Here is an 18,002-nt window from a genome sequence, read left to right as displayed (position 1 = left end):
ACATTCCTCCCAACACCTGGCCATTAAGCAGTGGGCCCCTTCCCTCTCTGGAGGCCAGCCCCTGCCCAGCCAGTTCCGATTCTCCAGAGTCCAGCTCCAGCTGAGTTTGGAGCTCGGGAAGGGTGCGTGGAATCGGCGATAAAGGACACAGACACTGACATTTGTTGCGTTTTTGCTGCTTCCTTGCTCAAGAAGAAGCTGTCCTTTTTATTTACTTAGACACATCACAAGTCTCTGCACAAACATTTGATTTTTTATCTTTAGAACTAAGCATGCACAGATGTTCAATTAATTTTTACTTCATGGTCAACCAGGTGCTCTTAAAGATAATTCTGTAAGTTACTATAATCAGTTTCTTTAAAGCAAGCCGTTATTCATTCTTCAGAAGTGGCCACTAGGTGACAGCCTGAACTCCAAGGCCAAGGCACAGATGGTTACCTGCTAATCAGTAAAACATTCCTACTACATTTAATTTTCACAACTTATCACTAAATGGGAGAAATACATCAAAAGGGAAAAAACATAAAGATGGAAGACAAAAAGTTTCAAACATTAAATCCCCCTACAACTGCAGCCTCTACAACCTCATAAACAATCAAGCAATAATCAAAAGTATATCTCTATGATGTTAATAGAATCACCCTATATTTCCTCTAGTTAAAAGATTATGAAAGTGGCTAAAGCAGCTACATTTTCTATGCTCTAAAGAGTTGCAAGGACAAGCTAACCTTTAAGGTCACAGCAACTATATTTTTGCCATAGCAGTTTCAGCTCATACTCCCATCACTTCCATTAGTTTGTAAAATTCTTGTTAAGCCGTTTCCCAGAAGGCATGCTGTATGTCTGGGCCCGATTTCAGGGCAATGGGTAGGCACACAATAAGGTGTCCAGAAATGGCATGGGTTTAATTGTAGGTTTAATTGTACTCCTGTGTGCAAAGGCCCACTCACTAAGACATTATCAATAACATTAACTCTTAAGCTCACAGTAGTTGCCAAAGCCATCTCACAGGGGCAAACAATGACTCAATAGATTACAGAATTCTTAGTGGGGTGGTTGAGTGTCCATGCAAACAGGGGGTGAGACTGCGTCAAGGTGGTCAGAGAGAAATCCGCCGAGCCCTGCCAAACAGCTGGAAGCTCCCCAGGCCCTGCCAAGCAGGGAGCTGTTCTCTTCACACCTTCGTGTCATCCACACCTACTGCACGGACCCCAGCACAAGACCTGCCACCAGGTGGATGTGCCCCACCCCTCTTCTCAACTGTCCCCTGCTTTACTGGGGAGGTTGCCCGGTGAGTGGCCCCGGGATGGCCAGACACAGCCACACAGACCCTGGCTCTTTGTCCCTGTGGTAGCTGGGCCTTCCAGCTACACTCCAGCATGAGCAGACACCACCAGCAGCTCTGCAAAGCTAGTGTCCTGCAGGGTGGGCCACAGGCACCCCCTGCGCTGTGGTGGGGTATGCTGTCTTGCCCAGCAGGGTCTAGGTATCAAGGTGCTGACACAGGCTGGGGCTGGTGGGGACAGAGGCTGCCCTGTGCAGGAGGTGGGGTGCTGTGTGGGAAGGAAGCTGTGCCAGGAGGCAGAGCTCAGGGTCACTGGAGCGTCCACGCCGGCCAGGGCTGTGCACAGCAGGTCGGATGCCCCACTTGGTTCGCCAGATTGCTGTCCACCCCACTCTGGCCCCTGGTCTGCGATCACCCCTGGGGGTCACGCCCATCCAGGGTTTGGCTGATGTACTCTGAGTCACAAACCAGGCGGTGCCTCAGCCTTGCTCAAGATCCCTTCCCCTCTGAGGTCCACCTCAGAAACCCCCTTGCCAAGGTTCCCCACCTCCCTGCCCAATAACCACTTTCCTGGAAGGGCGTGAGCCCTGGGGTCCAGAGGCCCCTTCCTCAAGCCTGCTGGGGTGCAAGCCCAGCCCAGGCCTGGGCTCATTGCAAAGCAGCTGGCCCTTGGGCTCCCTGACCACCTGTTGGGGAGCCCCAGGGAAAGGGGAGCTACAGGGTCCCTGGAACCAGCTGGCGGCCTGCCTCTAGCCGCTCAGCCCTCACAGGGTGGCCACAGTCCAGTAGTCTCAGGAAGCTCTGGAGCCCCGACAGCCAGCTGTGCCCCAGAGCCCCTTACAGCAAGGGGGCAAGTAGGTTCCACTTGGTTCATTTACCAATAGGATTTTTAAAGTTTTATTTTCTAAAGTTTTATTTTTTTAAATTTATTTTACTTGAAGCTCATAGTTACAGAGAGAAATGAGAGACACACAGATTTTCCATCTACGGGTTCACTCCCCAGAGGGCCGTCTGAAGCCAGGGGGCTGCTCTGGCTCCCCACGTGGGTTCAGGGTCCCAAGGACTTGAGTCATCTTCCGCTGCTGCCCCAGGTCCTGAGTAGGAGCTATGTCAGAAGTGGGACAACTGGGGCTGCTGCCTGTATGGGATGCCGGTACTACAGGCCAAGGATCAGCCTGTTCGCCACTGTGCTGGCCCCTATTTAAAAAAAAATTTTTTTCTTTATGAGCCGTTTTTGCCATTTTATAACCTGTAAATTTAAAAATTATTAAAAATAAAGATGGAGCCTGGCGCATTAGTGGCTAAAGTCCTCATCTTGCATGTGCTGGGATCCTATATGGGCACTGGTTCTAATCCCAGTGGCCCCGCTTCCCATGCAGATCCAGCTCCCTGCTTGTGGCCTGGGAAAGCAGTTGAGGACGACCCAAAGCCTTGGGACCCCGCACCCGGGTGGGAGACCCGGAAGAGCTCCTGGCTCCTGGCTTTGGATCAGCTCAGCTCCAGCCACTGTGGCTGCCTGGGCAGTGAACCAGCGGATGGAAGATCTTCCTCTCTGTCTCGCCTCCTCTCTGTGTATCTGACTTTGAAATAAAAATAAATCTTAAAATAAAAGTAGACCTGTTGAGGTGAGCTCGTTGCGATGCAGTAGACACCTTGGGAGGCAGCAGGGGAGGCTCAAGCGTGTGCGGCCCTGGACAGGCCTGGCCCAGCCTCTTGGGGAGGGCACCCGAGACGGCCTCTTGGCCTTTCAAAGAAACACGTAATTTAGTAGATGAATAAGGCAGCAGGTCATCAGGCCTGCCCCCTGCCCCAGAGCAGAGCAGCTGTACCCTGCTCCACGACCTCCAGGCCCTGGCTGAGGCGGGGAGGAGAGTGCCCCTCCCAGGACTCTGCAGGGTCACCGCCCACTGGGGGCTCCGCTGCAGCCTGCCCTGTCCCGGCTAAGGCCCCGCGCCGGGGTGGTGTACTCTGGGAGGCTTGCCTGCCAGCCGCTGCGGCCCCTTGGATCTCTGCGGAGCGGCAGCTCTCCTTCCCCTATTCCACCGCTCCCTCCGGACCTCTGTCCTCTCCCCTTCCAGTTCCTGGAAACCTCCACCCCCGCCTGGCCAGGGGCTCGTGACCCTGATTTCACACCAGAGGGAAGCAGCAGTGGGGAAGCCATGGTGCATCCCTGGCTGGCCCCTTCCACAGCCCAGAGGGTTCCCACCCCACACTCCATGGGGGCTCTGGAGCCCTGTCCGGGGAGGGGGTGACCACAAGGCAGGTGACCTGGGCCCTTCCTGGACCCCTCACTGATCACGGGATGCTCAGTGAGCCCCAGGCTGAGGCCTGCACCCGTTGTGTGCTTTCATTTCCAGCCCTGCTGGCCGGCTGACCCAGGAGAAGCCCACAGACCTTCCTGGGATTGGCTCCACTTGCATAACAGAATAAGGGCAGTGGTGAGGCCAGAAGTACCGACACCTGTCTGCTGCCCAGAGGCCCCGGTGAGGCAAGGGTGACGGAAGGGGTCTAGGAAGGCTTTCCGGCGGGGAGGTTGAGGCCCCAGGAAGACAGGTGGAGCTGACTCAGGCTCCAGGGCACAAGTGAGGGGGTGGGCTGCAGACAGCACGGGGGTCCTGGTGGGAGCCCCAGGGAACTTGACAAGAAACACCAGTCCAGAAATTCCTGTGGCTGCCTGGGGATGGGGCCGGGCCAGATGCAAGGGCAGCTCCCCAACTCTCCACAGGGCAGTGTCTCCCCCGAAGTGTGAGGTATGGTGTGTGTGTGAGGTGTGGGGTGTGTGTGTGTGTGGAGTGTGTGTGTGAGGTGTGGAGTGTGTGTGTGTGAGGTGTGGGGTGTGTGTGTGTGAGAGGTGTGGTGTGTGAGGTGTGGGGTATGTATGTGAAGTGGGGTGTGTATGAGGTGTGGAGTGTGAGGTATGTGAGGTATGTGTGTGTGTGTCAAGTGTGTGTCTGGTGAGGGGATGTTTGCAGGGTGTGTGGTAAGGGCATGGGGGTGTTTGGAGGAGGTGTGCGTGTCTGTTGTGTGCGGTGGGTGTATGTGTCTGCTGGGTGTGTGTATGTGTGTTGGGGTGAGGGGGTGTTTGGAGGGTGTGTGTGTGATGAGGGTGTGAGGTGGGTGTGTATGGGTGTTTGGAGGGTGTGTGTGGGGGTGTGTGTGTGGGTGCACGTGTCTGGTGGGTATGTGTGCGGGGTGTCTGGAGGAGGTGTGTGGGGGCTGTATGTGTCTGGTGTGTGTGCGCGGGGTGTCTGGAGGAGGTGTGTGTGCGGGGTGTCTGGAGAAGGTGTGTGTGCAGGGTGTCTGGAGGAGGTGTGTGTGCGGGGTGTCTGGAGGAGGTGTGTGCGGGGTGTCTGGAGAAGGTGTGTGTGCGGGGTGTCTGGAGAAGGTGTGTGTGGGGGTGTATGTGTCTGGTGTGTGTGCGGGGTGTCTGGAGGAGGTGTGTGTGTGCGGGGTGTCTGGAGGAGGTGTGTGCGCGCGGGGTGTCTGGAGGAGGTGTGTGCGCGCGGGGTGTCTGGAGGAGGTGTGTGCGCGCGGGGTGTCTGGAGGAGGTGTGTGCGCGCGGGGTGTCTGGAGGAGGTGTGTGCGCGCGGGGTGTCTGGAGGAGGTGTGTGCGCGCGGGGTGTCTGGAGGAGGTGTGTGCGTGCGGGGTGTCTGGAGGAGGTGTGTGCGTGCGGGGTGTCTGGAGGAGGTGTGTGCGCGGGGTGTCTGGAGGAGGTGTGTGCGCGGGGTGTCTGGAGGAGGTGTGTGCGCGGGGTGTCTGGAGGAGGTGTGTGCGCGGGGTGTCTGGAGGAGGTGTGTGCGCGGGGTGTCTGGAGGAGGTGTGTGCGCGGGGTGTCTGGAGGAGGTGTGTGTGCGGGGTGTCTGGAGGAGGTGTGTGCGCGGGGTGTCTGGAGGAGGTGTGTGTGCGTGTGTGTGAGTACCAGGGCCTGGGACCTGATGTAGCCGCAGGGTTGGGGGAGAGGCTGAGGAGGCTCCCTTCAGGAGAGGCCACCCCAGCATCACGAGCCCACCCTATTGCAGGGACGAGGGCCCGGGGTCCTCGAGTGGGGTGGAGCCCCTCTGTGGCACACTGGGGGGCTTAAGCCAGTGATGGACAGCTCAGGTGCGGTCAGCCCTGCGGGTGCGTGCTTCCCGACGCCAGGGAGAAGGCGGATGCAGGCTGGGGCGCAGTCATCTGAGGACGGGGTGTTTGGGCCTGGAGGCGGCAGGGGCGGCGCTGGGAGGGGACCCAGGGACGGGGCTCGGGCCACAGCGCGGGCGGAGCGGGCTGCGGCAGAGGACGCCGGCCAACCCCAGCTGCGGTGGGAGGACTGTCAGCTTACTCTGCTGGCCCCAGAGGGTTTAAAGGGATCCCGAGGAGTCAGATGCGTCCTGCGGCAAGGCCACGAGAGCACAGGGGCGGCGGGAGTCCCCCGCATCCACGTCGCTAACGCGCACTAAAGCACCGCTGGGAACCGAACACCTGCCGGCTCCGCGCAGCCGCAGAGGAGGCGGGGCGCCCGGAGGCCACGCCTCGTATGCTAATATTGGTACCTCCCCGGCGGCCGGACGAGCCCAACGCCTTGCGGTCGCGGGGGCCGAGCGCGCCCGTCGGCGGACCGGAGAGGCCGCGGCCGGACGGGGCCCGGCAGACGTCCCGATCCCGACGGGCGGGCTGGCGGCGCGGTCCCGGGGCCGGCGGCGGCTTCCCGACGCCCGGGCTCTCCGCCTCCCTCCCCGCCGGCGCCAAGTGGTGCGGCCCGCAGGGGCGGGGCCCGGGTCATGTGACGCAGCCGCGGCCGCCATTTTGTTCTGCGGTGCTGGTATTTAGAGCGCAGCGGCTGACGAGCCGGGTCGCCTTCCCCGCCGCCTGTCCGCCTGCTTCCGCGCCCGCCTGCCGCGCCGCCCGCGCCCCGCCTCGGTCCGCTGAGCTCGCCCCCTGCCCACCCGCAGACATGTCCGAGGCCAAGAACAGCCCCGAGTATGCCGCGTTTTTCGCCGTCATGGGCGCCTCGTCCGCCATGATCTTCAGCGGTGAGCGCCGCGGCAGGGGGACCCCGGGGTCGGCGAGCAGGGGGCGTCGGGGGCGTCTGCGGGGCTTCGAGCCCGCGGCTCGCCGGGGTCCGGCGCGTGACGTCACCCTGACGCAATCCCGAGCTCACGTGACGGCGGGCTGGGCCGGGTGCGGGGTCCGGTGCCCGCAGCTTGCCCGCCGGGCCGCGTCGTGCGGGGGTGGGGCGGCGGCACTGCTGCCATCTTAGCCCCGGGAGGCGACAGGGAGGCTGGGTGGGGGGCGCGGGGGACGGCGCGCCGTCCTGCGCCTGCTCCGCACGTCGGGGTTTGGGGGCAGGTGTGACATCACACCTCGGACAGCTCCTGGCCCGGGGGGGGGCCTGAGCGTGCCCTGTGGAGGGGGTCCCCAGCAGCTGCCCCGGTGAAGGTGGGCGGCTTGGGCGTCGGGGTTCAGGTGTCTGGACCCCGGGCAGGTGCTTCCGGTTAGGGCTTGTCTGGGTTTCCCAATCCTGTCGTCTGTGTGGGTTGTTGGGACAGCTCAGCGAGGGCCCGCGCCTGTGGGGACCGAGGAGTGGGGCTGTGCGAGGGGTGCTTGGAGGAGGGTGGCCCCGGGTGGGGGGCTGTCAGCATGGCCCCGGGAGGGAGGCGGGCCTTGTGGACCTAATGAATGGATACGGAGTGAATGACCTTCTGGAGTGGGGGCAGGGAGAAGGGCCCTCCCAGGATCCTCACTGGAGCTGGAGGGAAAGCCGGAGGGAAAGTGTCCAGCCCAGGCCCAGGAATGTGGGGTTGGGAAGGTAAGTTCTGGCCCGACCACAGCCCCTCTGGACTGGTCTGGCCTGGTCTGGACCTTGTGGCTGCCTTTTGCCTTCAGTGGCCCCGCCCAGCCCCACCCCACCCCACCCTTACCTGGTGGAGCCCAGAGGCTGCCCGCGCAGGTATGTGGAGGGTTTGAACCCCAAACAGTGTCTGCTGACAGTAAACAGCTGTGGGTGGCGGCATACGGTTCTGGGGGGCCTGGCCCTGCCTGGGCCTGCCTGGCAGTCACGGGATGCTGAGTGAGCAAGGGGTCATTTGCGGTGGGACCCGATGGTCTAAACTTCCCCTTCCCTCCTGGGCCGCGCCTGCTGTCTGCACACCTTCACAGCTCGCCCGCCAAGAGCGCCTCTGCAAATTCTGCTGCTGACCACCAGCGCGTGGTCCCTGCTGTGGCTGCCGGTCTTTCAGCCGGGGCGCCGGTGCTGGGGCCCCAGCCACCCCACCGGGAAGCCTTCTGCAGCTCCCTTGGTGTCAGTAGCCTGCCTGTGGGGCTCTCCGGCAGGACCCTGAGGGCAGTGGAGGCCGGCCCTCTCCGGGGCTGTGGGCCCCTTCGGACCCTGGCCCACGCCTGGCTGTTCTCCTGCCCTGCCCCCACGCTGCCCTGTCTTCCAGCTTCCCCTTTCTCCCATGACAAACAGCCAGTTGATTGTTTCTTCATCATGTCTTCCACAAAGCTGTCACTGGCTCCTTTTCCATGCTGACCCACTTCCTCCCTGGGTGGGACACTCAGGCCCTGGGCTGCCCCGCCCTGGCCCTTCTCATCTGCCCTCGTGGCTCCGGTCTCCCCTGTCTGGCTGCCTTCTGATGTCTGCGGCCTTCCTGGCCTGGGCTGCTTCCCCCCACCCCGGCATGGCCACATGACCTCTGCTTTCCTCGGGAACCGGCCCAGTTCCCTTGCTGCGTCCCAGGATTACTCCAGCGGGTGCCGAGTCTGCTAGGCTGTCGCTCACCCAGGACACCTGCAAGCCTGTGCTCTGTACTGCTGACAGTCCCCTGGTGGGAGCCCTGGCATGCTGAGCTCCACACAAGGCCCCATCGTGACGAGCCAAGTTCCAGATGTCGGTGCTGCAAGACCACGGCCTTGTGCCTTGCACCCCGTCATATGCTCAGCCTTCCCCCAGTTGACAGTGTGAGGCACACCCCCATGCTGCTGTGCCTGGCAGGCACCACTCTTGTCCTTCTCTGGGCTCTGCACCTGACATGGCAGAGCTCCAGCCTCACCCTGCCCAGCCCAGGGCACGAACAGGATCCTGGGTGTGTAGGGATGGCCAGGGGTGGTCTGTCTTCAGCAGGTCAAAGTGGGGACAGCAGGCCGCTGGCAGGGGGGAAGCCAGGGGACCCTTCTCAGCACCTGTGCTGTGTTTTCCGGGCCATTGCTTTACTTCAAGACCTGGGCTGGGGGGAGCCCACCAGGAGGGCTGGCAGCCTCCTGGGGCCGTGGTCAGGCTGTGATGGCTCCAGCCTGCTTTCTCTGGCTGGCCCGTCCTCTGTCCCGTTAGGTGTCCAGGGCCTGTGGGGCCAGGCACACATTCACACGTCCTCAGCACTGGGGTTAGACCTGGGCAAGTGGGGGAGCAGGTCGGGGCACTCACCAGGGGCCCGGGACTTGGCAGGTCACAGCCTTGGCAGCCCATGCCATCTGGCATGGGGTGACTCTCCTGGATGCTGTCCCTGAGTGCTTGGGACACGCGGTGGGACAGAAAGTGCCCAATCTGAGGCCTCATGGCCATGACTGATGTCGTGGGCCACTGTCCTGGGGGTTCTGAGGACTGTGTCACAGGCTGGGGTTCCCTAGCAGAAGGGACTCTGGGGGTGCGGGTTGCACTTCCCCAGGGTCCTGTCCCCAGGTGAGTGGTGGGCAGCTGTGGGCTGACCCTGCCTCCCTCCCACAGCCCTGGGTGCTGCCTATGGCACGGCCAAGAGTGGCACTGGCATCGCCGCCATGTCCGTCATGCGGCCAGAGATGGTCATGCGGTCCATCATCCCCGTGGTCATGGCCGGCATCATCGCCATCTACGGCCTGGTGGTGGCCGTGCTCATCGCCAACTCCCTCACCGACGACATCACCCTCTACAGGTGACGGCCGGCCGCGGGTGGGGCTGCGGGCGGGGCTGCGGGCGAGCCTGGCCTCGTGCTGACCCCGGCGCTGACCCCCGTCCCGTCCTTTCCCCAGGAGCTTCCTCCAGCTGGGCGCCGGCCTGAGTGTGGGCCTGAGCGGCCTGGCTTCGGGCTTTGCCATCGGCATTGTCGGGGACGCCGGCGTGCGGGGCACTGCCCAGCAGCCCCGGCTGTTTGTGGGCATGATTCTGATCCTCATCTTCGCCGAGGTGCTCGGCCTCTACGGCCTCATCGTGGCCCTCATCCTGTCCACAAAGTAGCCCCCGAGCCGCCAGCCCGCGGATGACGTGACGGAAAGACCACCACCCTCATTCCAGAATGAACAACCCGACACATGCAGCTGCCCCCTCAGTAGTTGGTCTTGTAAATGCGCAGTGTCCTAGTGCCCATCGTCTGTTGTCCCGCCCCGCCCCCCGTGCTGTGGACACCCAGGCCCCGCGCATCCGCCCTCGAGTGCTGTGTTTGAGGATCATCTGCAGTTGTCATTTCTCTCCACTGGATGTTATTTATAAAGATTTGACCCGTTCACACGTGCGTGGAGCAGCCCTGCCTCCCAGCTCTAGTAACCTTAGCTCGTGTCGCCTCGTGGGGCCTGTCCGCCGGCACTGGCGTGGGGGAGCCCACCCGCCGGCCGCGCTCCTGGCCGGGGGCCGCGGGCCGAGCCTGCCCGGGCCGGCGCTGTGTCCAATAAAGCTCTCGGATGTGACTGGAGCCCGTGTCCGGACGGCTGGTGTGGGCGCGGGGCGGGCGGGAGCCGTCAGCGGGTCACGTGCCGCGGCGGTCACGTGGCCGGGGCCGTCAGCTGAGGGTCACGTGGCGCGGCTGTGGCGGCTCACCATGCGCGGCGGGCAGGGCGCGGCGCGGGCTCCGGTGCTCCAGTTCACCAACTGCCGCATCCTGCGCGGCGGGGCGCTGCTCAGGTGGGCGTGCGGGGCCGCGGGGGGCGGGCGGCTGGGGGCGGCCCGCGATGCCAGCGCCGCGGCTCGGTCCGCAGGGAGGACCTCTGGGTGCGCGGGGGCCGCATCCTGGACCCGGAGAAGCTGTTCTTTGAGGAGCGGCGCGTGGCGGACGAGCAGCGGGACTGCGGAGGACGCATTCTGGCGCCGGGATTCATCGACGTGCAGATTAACGGTGGGGCCCGGGGCGGGGCGCCAGGCCGGAGCGGGGGAGCGCCCTGAGCGCCCCGCGACCCTTTCCGTCCTGTGGCCGCAGGTGGGTTTGGTGTGGACTTCTCTCAGGCCACGGAGGACGCGGGCGCGGGGGTGGCCCTGGTGGCCCGGAGGATCCTGTCGCACGGCGTCACCTCCTTCTGCCCCACCCTGGTCACTTCCCCGCCGGAGGTCTACCACCAGGTGAGGTCAGGCTCGTGGGGTGAAGGAAGGCGCCGCCAGCCTCCTGCCCTCCCACCCGGGCCCGGTCCGGCCTACCCTGCCCCCGCTGCCGGGTCTCCCCGAGTCCCCGCCTCGCCCTCTGTTCCCGCAGTCTGCCCTCCTGCTTCCTGACCGTCCCCTCCAACCTGTCCCGGGGTGTGGTGTGGTGGAGTAGGCCTTCCAGAAAGGGCCACGCCTCCCGTCTCCCCATTTCCTTCCCACTCTGCTTGGGCCAGCCCTCAGCGCCCCGGCTCAGGCTCCGTCGGCTCCCCCCCCACCGTACTTTGGCCACAGGATTTGTCCCCTGCCTGCTGCTCCTTGCTGGGGTATGTGAGCCGGGGGTGCAGCCGAGGGCCCAGCCTGACCCTGCAGCATTCCTGCCGCTCACGCACCTCCTCCGCAGGCACATTCCAGGCCGCCGCCCGTCCGACCTCTGTGGCCTCCCTAGGGTGCAGGGTGCTGTCAGTGAGACTACTGCCATGGCCATTCCGCAGTGACACAGTGGGGCAGCACGCTAGAGGCCCCGAGTGAGGGTGGCTGTGCATGGGATGGGGGCTGCGGGTCAGTGCTGACCCCAAAGCCTCGGGGTCCTTGCCCTGGACCTTGCCAGCGCCAGAGGTGTCTCCGGCCTCATGTGCTGTGCCTGGTCATGTGCTGGGGCTCCTCAGACTGCGCCCCGGCAGGAGGCAGATCACACCCTGTTATTCCCTGTTACGGCTGCATCTGGGCCAGGTCCCTGCGCTACCTTCCTCTGCTGCTGCCTCACTCTGTTCTGGCTTTCCCGCAGAGCTCTTGAAGAACTCGGGTCAGCTGTTGCTTATTTTTTAACTCTTCGGTGAACCTGTCGGTCCACAGGGCTTGCTCCAGTCACTGGGGGAGCTGGCTAGCACTTGCCACCCCCTCACCCCTGAGGCAGCTGCGTTGGGCAGGAGGACAGGAGTGGGTTCTTTGCGGGCTGCTGCCAGCGCCCGTGGGAATGAGGGGCTGAGCGATCTACTGTTGGAGGGAAGTGCCCTCTAGTGTTTGTTTTTATTTGAAGTCAGAATTATAGGGGTGGGGTGGGGGGGACAATTCTTCCATCTCCAATTCACTCCCTTAATGGCTGTAGTGGCCAGAGCTAAGTCAGGCTGGGTCTCCCACACGGGTGCAGGGTTTCCCAAGGCTTTGGGCCGTCCATCCTCCACTGCTTTCCCAGGCCACAGACAGGGAGCTGGATGGGAAGTGGAGCTGCTGGGACAGGAACCGGTGCTCACATGGTATACTGGTGCCACAGGTAGAGGGTTAGCCTGCTCCGCTGTTGTGCCAACCCCTCTCTGCTTGGCTAGACACGGTGGGGCCCCTAGGGTGCCCCCCACATTCGGGACCTCCAATCCCTTCTGGTCCCGTCTTCATTTTAGGGTGCACGTTCTCCAGTAGCTTCCCAAGAAGGAAGGTGTGGGAGGGTGCTCAGCGGGTGACAGTGAAGCCCAGGCCTGGCTGGGAGGGGGTCTTGGTGAGCAGGTGCTTTGGGAAGTCGCGCTCAGTGGCCCCTGGCTGCTTGTGGGAGTGTGGAGATACCCTGGGCTCGCGGGTGTTTATCCCTTTGCTGGCTTTGGGAAATCTGTGATTGGTTTTGTTTTTGCTTCCCTTGAGTTGTTTCTGGGGTGGTTTTCTCCCCAGCCCATTTCTGCATTTGGGTCTCTCACGGAGCCCCAGCTGGTTCCCTGTAGGGACGGGGCAGTCGGAGCGCTGCTGCTGCTGCTGCTGAGGTTCAGGTCCCTCCTCTCATTCTCCCCTAGTCCCCTTTTCTTCTTTCATATTTATTTATTTGAAAGATGGACGGAAAGAGGAGAGACAGACAACTTTCTCCTGCTGGCTCATTCCCCAAATGACTGCAGGAGCCAGGGCTGGGCCAGGCCAAAGCCGGGAGCCTACACCTCTGTCCAGGTCTGCCCTGCTCACCGTGCTGTCTTCCCAGGTGCGTTGTTGGGAAGCTGAGATGGAGCAGGGCAGCCAGGCTCATGCAGGTGCCCTGGTGTGGACGCTGGCTCCACCAGTGTCCGCTGAACCTCCTGCCTGCAGCCGGCCCCATCGAGCTCCTGCGGCCTGGCTACCTGGGTTCTTCCTGCGCTGTGGGTCGCCAGCTCCACCCAGTCTTCCCTTGCTGGCTGTGAGCTCAGTCTCCCGAGGAACACCCCCATCTGTTGGGGACACTTGAGGTGTGCTTTGATGCCAGGCTGTGGTGGCTCCCCAGGAACTCTTGGTCTACATGCATCACCCCCCCACCAGCTGGATGACGGCAGCTGAGGCCTCCAAGGCTTCAACGCCTGCCCCATTGCCAGATTGTCTTGCGTCCCTATGTGATGGCCTCTGCAGGCTGGCCGGCCACCCCTGGGGGAAGGAGGTCTGAAGCTTCATGCCCCAACACCCCACTTTGTCACTGACCCATTAAGGGCTGTGTCCACCTGGGCTGCCCAGGCCACCTAGTGCCTTGTGCTTTGTGCCCCATGGGTCTGTATCTCCTGAAACTCCCCTTCCTTCAGCTGGGGGTGCTGCGTTTCTGTGGAGGACGTGGGCAGGCCCCTGCCCCTAGCCGGGCGGCTTGCCTTGCTGCAGGCTGTGGCAGGGCCAGTTGCGCATCCTCCTCCCAGCACTGCCGCCTGTCTACCTGTGCGTGGCCCTCTCGCCTCCTGTTCCTCGAGGCTGGTATCCCATGTCCCTGTAGTTTCTCTTTCCAACCATAAGTCTGGAAACTTCTCTGGATTTTCCTTGGACACTGCAGGGCCTCCAACATATTCTAACACTTGAGGGACTTGGTCAGGCTGGTGAGGGAGAGCTGGGCCAGGCACCAACCCTGCGTTCTGCCTGGCCTCTGGGTTGTGGGGGTGGGGCTTTAACAGCTGGTTCCCCCCAGGTCCTTCCTCAGATCCCTGTGAAGAGTGGTGGTGCCCATGGGGCGGGGGTCCTCGGTGAGTGGCGACTCCTTCCCCTGCCCAGCCTGGGAGGGTGGGCACCAGGGACCTGGCAGGGCTGGGGGGTAGGGGACCTGTTGGAGCCAGCCTTGGTCCCCTGCCACAGGGGTGCATCTGGAAGGCCCCTTCATCAGCCGAGAGAAGCGGGGCGCTCACCCCGAGGCCCACCTGCGCTCCTTTGAGGCTAATGCCTTCCATGATATACTGGCTACCTACGGGCCGCTGGACAATGTCCGCATCGTGACGCTGGCCCCTGAGCTGGGCCGCAGCCATGAGGTCATCCAGGCACTGACGGCCCGCGGCATCTGCGTGTCCCTAGGTGAGGGGGGCCCCCAGGGTGTGCCCGCCTCTGGCTCCCAGGCCAGTGCGGAGCCTGAGTCCAGCATCCACTCGCAGGACACTCAGTGGCCGACCTGCGGGTGGCAGAGGAAGCCGTGAGAAACGGGGCCACCTTCATCACGCATCTGTTCAACGCCATGCTGCCTGTGAGTGCCACCCTGTGCTGGGCAGGGCTGGGCTGGGTCCTGCTGCCACTCAGCCAGGCCCTCTTTTGTGCCCCTGCCAGTTCCACCACCGTGACCCTGGGATCGTGGGGCTGCTGACCAGCGACCAGCTGCCCCCTGGCCGCAGCATCTTCTATGGGATGATTGCTGACGGCACTCACACCAACCCTGCTGCCCTGCGCATGGCCCACCGGGCCCACCCTCAGGGTAAGCTGCCCGTGGGTGGGCAGGAGGGAGCCCTGGGCTGGCCAGGTCCTGATCGCCCTTCTTCTCCAGGACTGGTGCTGGTCACCGATGCTGTCCCAGCCCTGGGCCTGGGCAATGGCCGCCACACGCTAGGGCAACAAGAAGTTGAAGTAAATGGGCTGACAGCCTATGTTGCAGGTAAGTGACCCTGACCCAGGACAGTGGCCTCTCAGAAGAGGGAGGTAAGAGCTTGTTGGCCCTTGCTCACCACCGGGCCTCCTGGCCTCAGCCACCATTCCAGGGGGCACACGTCCCCCCACTTTCTGCTCTCAAGGGACCAAGACACTGAGTGGCAGCATTGCTCCAATGGATGCATGCGTCCGGCACTTCCTGCAAGCTACAGGTCAGTGTGTGCAGGCAGAAGCTTGGTCTGGGAGGCGAGGTAGTGTGGGGGTTGGCGGAGGGCTGTGGCCAGACATACCATCTGCCCAGGCCTGTTGAGAGTTGGGGTGGCCGTGCAGGGGTCTGTGGAGGATGTGTATGTCCCGGGCAAGGGGCCAGGGCTGCAAAGATGCAGGCCAGGCCACAGGAGATGCCGTCAACAGTGGTCCAAGGAGTGGCTGGAGCATTGCGGGGGTCCTGGGGTGGAGAATGCTCTCTGTCCTCAAGCACAGGGTTCCCGCGGGCCTGGGGAACAAGGCTGGTGCAGAGCAGAGCTGGGGGCACAGGGAGGGCTGGGCAGGGGTCCTTACCTGTCCCCACCTCTCGAACAGGCTGCAGTGTGGAGTCGGCACTGGAGGCCGCGTCCTTGCACCCCGCCCAGCTGCTGGGACTGGAGAAGAGCAAGGGCAGCTTGGACTTTGGTGCTGACGCAGGTGTGGACCCGACCCGGGAGTACCAGGGACCTGGGGTGGCTCGGGCAGCCTAGCCCGGCTACCCTTTTCCATCAGGGCCTGGAACTCTTGGTTCAAAGTCCTCTGTGGATCCCCAGTGGGTCAGTGCGTCCTGATCTCGGGGGCGGGACTTCAGCGTAGGGGTGGGAGAGCCCTGCTGACCCCTGGTTCTGCCCCAGACTTCGTGGTGCTGGACGACTCCCTGCACGTGCAGGCCACTTACATCTCTGGTGAGCTGGTATGGCAGGCCGATGGTGCCCAGCCGTGACCCAGGACCCCGGATCGCAGCTGGAGAGGTGGGGCCAGCGTTGACACTGCTGGACAGAGGTGCCCCGCAGGACGTGCCTGTCTGCCTGTGTGGGGCATACCTGCTTGGTGTGGCACCCAGGACATAGGCAGGTGGTGCTGCCAGCTCTGCCCAGCCCTGTGAGGGTCACCTGGCTGATGCCTGAGGCTTGCCGGCTCGTGCAAGTTGGTGCAGTTGGGAGTGGGGGGCACCCCGGGAGGCCCAGGCCGGGTGGCAGTGTGAAGAGGGGCACTGCTTGCTTGCCGACCTGAGCTGATCTGGCAGTGCACAGCCCAGCTCCCAGTCCCACCACCACTTCCTGTGTGGAAAACCAAGACCCCACTGTCTGCCCTGTGTACTCTCAGCAGCTTTGTCCTCTGAGCCCACCCACGGGGTCGGCTATGCTGACCCTGCTCGTCCACCCTGCCGCTCTCTCTTCACGTCCCACACAGAAAGCCTGCCTTCCAGGCACCTCCTGGCCCCAAGGACTGCGAGGCATCAGGGGCGGACTTTGGGGGCTGGAGAGGCCGGGGCAGGGGATAACCTCCACGTCGGAGTCCTGGTGCCACCCTCGCTGCCCCATGCCAGAGAACTGGCCAACTGGTCAGAGCCTGCACCTGCACACTGCCTGAGCCAACAGCCGCAGCGCTGGAGCCCCCACGGAGCCCCCTGCCCACCTCCACCAGATGGAGAGGGGCTGCTGGGGGCAGTGAGCAGGACAGGAGAAACCCAGCAGGACATTTTTTAAAACTTGTGATAAAAATACAGATGACCAGTTCAGCCATCTGAGTAGTTTCTGAGTGTGCAGGTGTCGCTGAGTCGCGCCGCTGTGCAACCATCCCCTTCCACTTTTCCAGTCGGAAACTGGCACTTTCCCAGCTCCTGCTGTGCTGTTTCCAGGGCTATGTCACTGTCAACCTTTGGGGTGCTGGGGACCCCGGAATCCAGCAGCTTGTTGCCCACCCTCCCCCCCCGCCGTCCCGATTGTGGATGACTGCGGCCAGGACAGGCCTGGGGAGCGTGGTACCGGGTGTCCACTGAAGCGCCGGCTGGAGAACTGGGTGGGATGCAGGATGGCCGCTGTGCCATATACCTGGCGGAGGTGGCGCGGGCGCGCTCCTGTGGGGCCTGTTTAGTGCAGCGCATGCGCAGGAGGCAAGTGCGGGCGCCACCTGGCGGCCACCCCTGAACACACGTCACATGGGCGGTGGGAGGGATTCGAGTGGCGATGCCAGGGTCAAGGGGACCTGGGGCGTCCAGCGTCGCCCGCTCCCTGGGGGCCAGTCACGGTTGATGTCGGCGCGTGTCCACGCCGGGCTTGTGCGGCAGCTTGGCCCGCCTTGTCCGTTGAGTCTTCCTCTCCGAGTTGCTCCCGAGTCCCAGTGCGTGGGCGTTGTATTACCGTCTCCTGGGGTGACACTGCATTATCTGTCACTTCCAAGCCCACCGCCCGTTTGTTCAGCTGTGTCCAGAGGCGCCCTGAGCCCTGGCCCGGGACCCAGGCCCAGCAGTTGAGCGAATTAGGGATTCCTTGTCTGCCCCTTTTCATCTTTCAGGGAACCTGCCTGGCTCATCAAGGTCAGCAGATAAGGCAGAAACCTGGGATCCCTTCCTTGGCTGTCCTCCATCCACGCAGTTGTGGCCACCCGGACTCACCTGAGGCACTCCAACTGGTCCCCCTGCCACTCCCTCCATGCCGTCACCCCTTGCTCCCTCCTACAGTGTAGCTGTACTGTGGGGCTGGGGGAATGCAGCCTGAAATGGGCCTGTGTGGAGGTGGCCCTCAGAAACCAGTGCAGGCTGTGACTCAGTGGCCACTTGGCTGGAGCAGGTCCACCAGGGCCATAACCACCCCCACCCCGGAAACAGAAGATGGCTTTTCCCAGCTCACTGTGTAGACCACCAGTCTGCAGGCCCCAGCCTCTCGGGGGTGCAAGCCACGTAAGGCAGCAGTGGGCAGCGGCGGCCTCTGGGTGTCCGTCTACCCCAGTGCGCTGCCCTGGATGGAACATGACCTCACAATGTCAGACCTGAAGTCACCCTGGGGCCGTAAGCAGAGGCTGTGGGCAGGCAAGGGACAGGTGAGAGCTGGGCATGGTCTGCCCAGCCAGGTCAGCTGCCAATGGGCTGTACTGGGCTATGGGGGACCGTTTCCCTGACACCCATTGTCCTAGGGAAGGACTGCTGCGGTGAGGGGACCCGTCGGGGCCGCGTACCATCTCCTGGAGCCTCCCTCCCTCCTTCCCTGTCTCTCTGTGCATAGCTCTGTTGGGAACCTCACGGATATGTTGGAACATCCTGAGTCACTGAGCGGGGAGGCATCTGACGGCATTGCGGAGAGAGCAGTGGGGTCCGCTGGCCCACAGTCCCCACAGGTTCCGTCGGGGGAGAAGGCGGGCGGCAGAGGAGCAGCTGGGCCTGACGCCCTCACCCGAGGGCTGGGGAGCCCCCTTTCCCCTATGCCACAACAGGAAGAAAGCTGCCCTCTTGGGAGCCACTCGGGTATGTATTTGCTGTGGCAGTTCAGCTGCTTGGGATGTACTTGCGCCTGGTCCTGGTGCTACTCCACTTCTTCACGAGCTTCCTGCTGATGCTCAGC

The 18,002-nt window shown here is 63.0% G+C and overlaps 2 protein-coding genes across 3 annotated transcripts; both read left to right on the top strand.

Moving 5' to 3' along the window:
* The first annotated feature begins 6,141 nt into the window (after positions 1-6,141).
* LOC121151767 (V-type proton ATPase 16 kDa proteolipid subunit) lies at positions 6,142-9,925 on the top strand. The gene is made up of 3 exons (XM_040973558.1): positions 6,142-6,298; positions 8,989-9,172; positions 9,270-9,925. The coding sequence occupies exons 1-3, from the start codon at positions 6,220-6,222 to the stop codon at positions 9,472-9,474; spliced, it is 468 nt and encodes a 155-aa protein (XP_040829492.1). The 5' UTR covers positions 6,142-6,219; the 3' UTR covers positions 9,475-9,925.
* Positions 9,533-16,183, top strand: LOC121151749 (N-acetylglucosamine-6-phosphate deacetylase). Of its 2 annotated transcripts, none has more exons than XM_040973536.1 (11): positions 9,533-10,134; positions 10,209-10,345; positions 10,427-10,566; positions 13,478-13,532; positions 13,642-13,854; positions 13,932-14,020; positions 14,101-14,245; positions 14,315-14,422; positions 14,559-14,627; positions 14,998-15,099; positions 15,332-16,183. In XM_040973536.1, exons 1-11 carry the CDS (start codon positions 9,533-9,535, stop codon positions 15,349-15,351), a joined length of 1,680 nt encoding a protein of 559 aa, XP_040829470.1. In that variant the 3' UTR covers positions 15,352-16,183. The 2 variants fall into 2 exon arrangements, with proteins under 2 accessions (XP_040829470.1, XP_040829469.1); XM_040973535.1 differs by having other exon boundaries at positions 15,297-16,183.
* The last annotated feature ends 1,819 nt before the right edge of the window (positions 16,184-18,002 follow it).

The sequence above is a fragment of the Ochotona curzoniae genome, unplaced genomic scaffold (assembly GCF_017591425.1).
Source record: "Ochotona curzoniae isolate NIBS_2020 unplaced genomic scaffold, NIBS_Ocur_1.0 contig_2321, whole genome shotgun sequence".
NCBI lineage: Eukaryota > Metazoa > Chordata > Mammalia > Lagomorpha > Ochotonidae > Ochotona > Ochotona curzoniae.
Note: the sequence above shows the minus strand (reverse complement) of the source record. Positions and strands in the feature narration are given on the sequence as shown.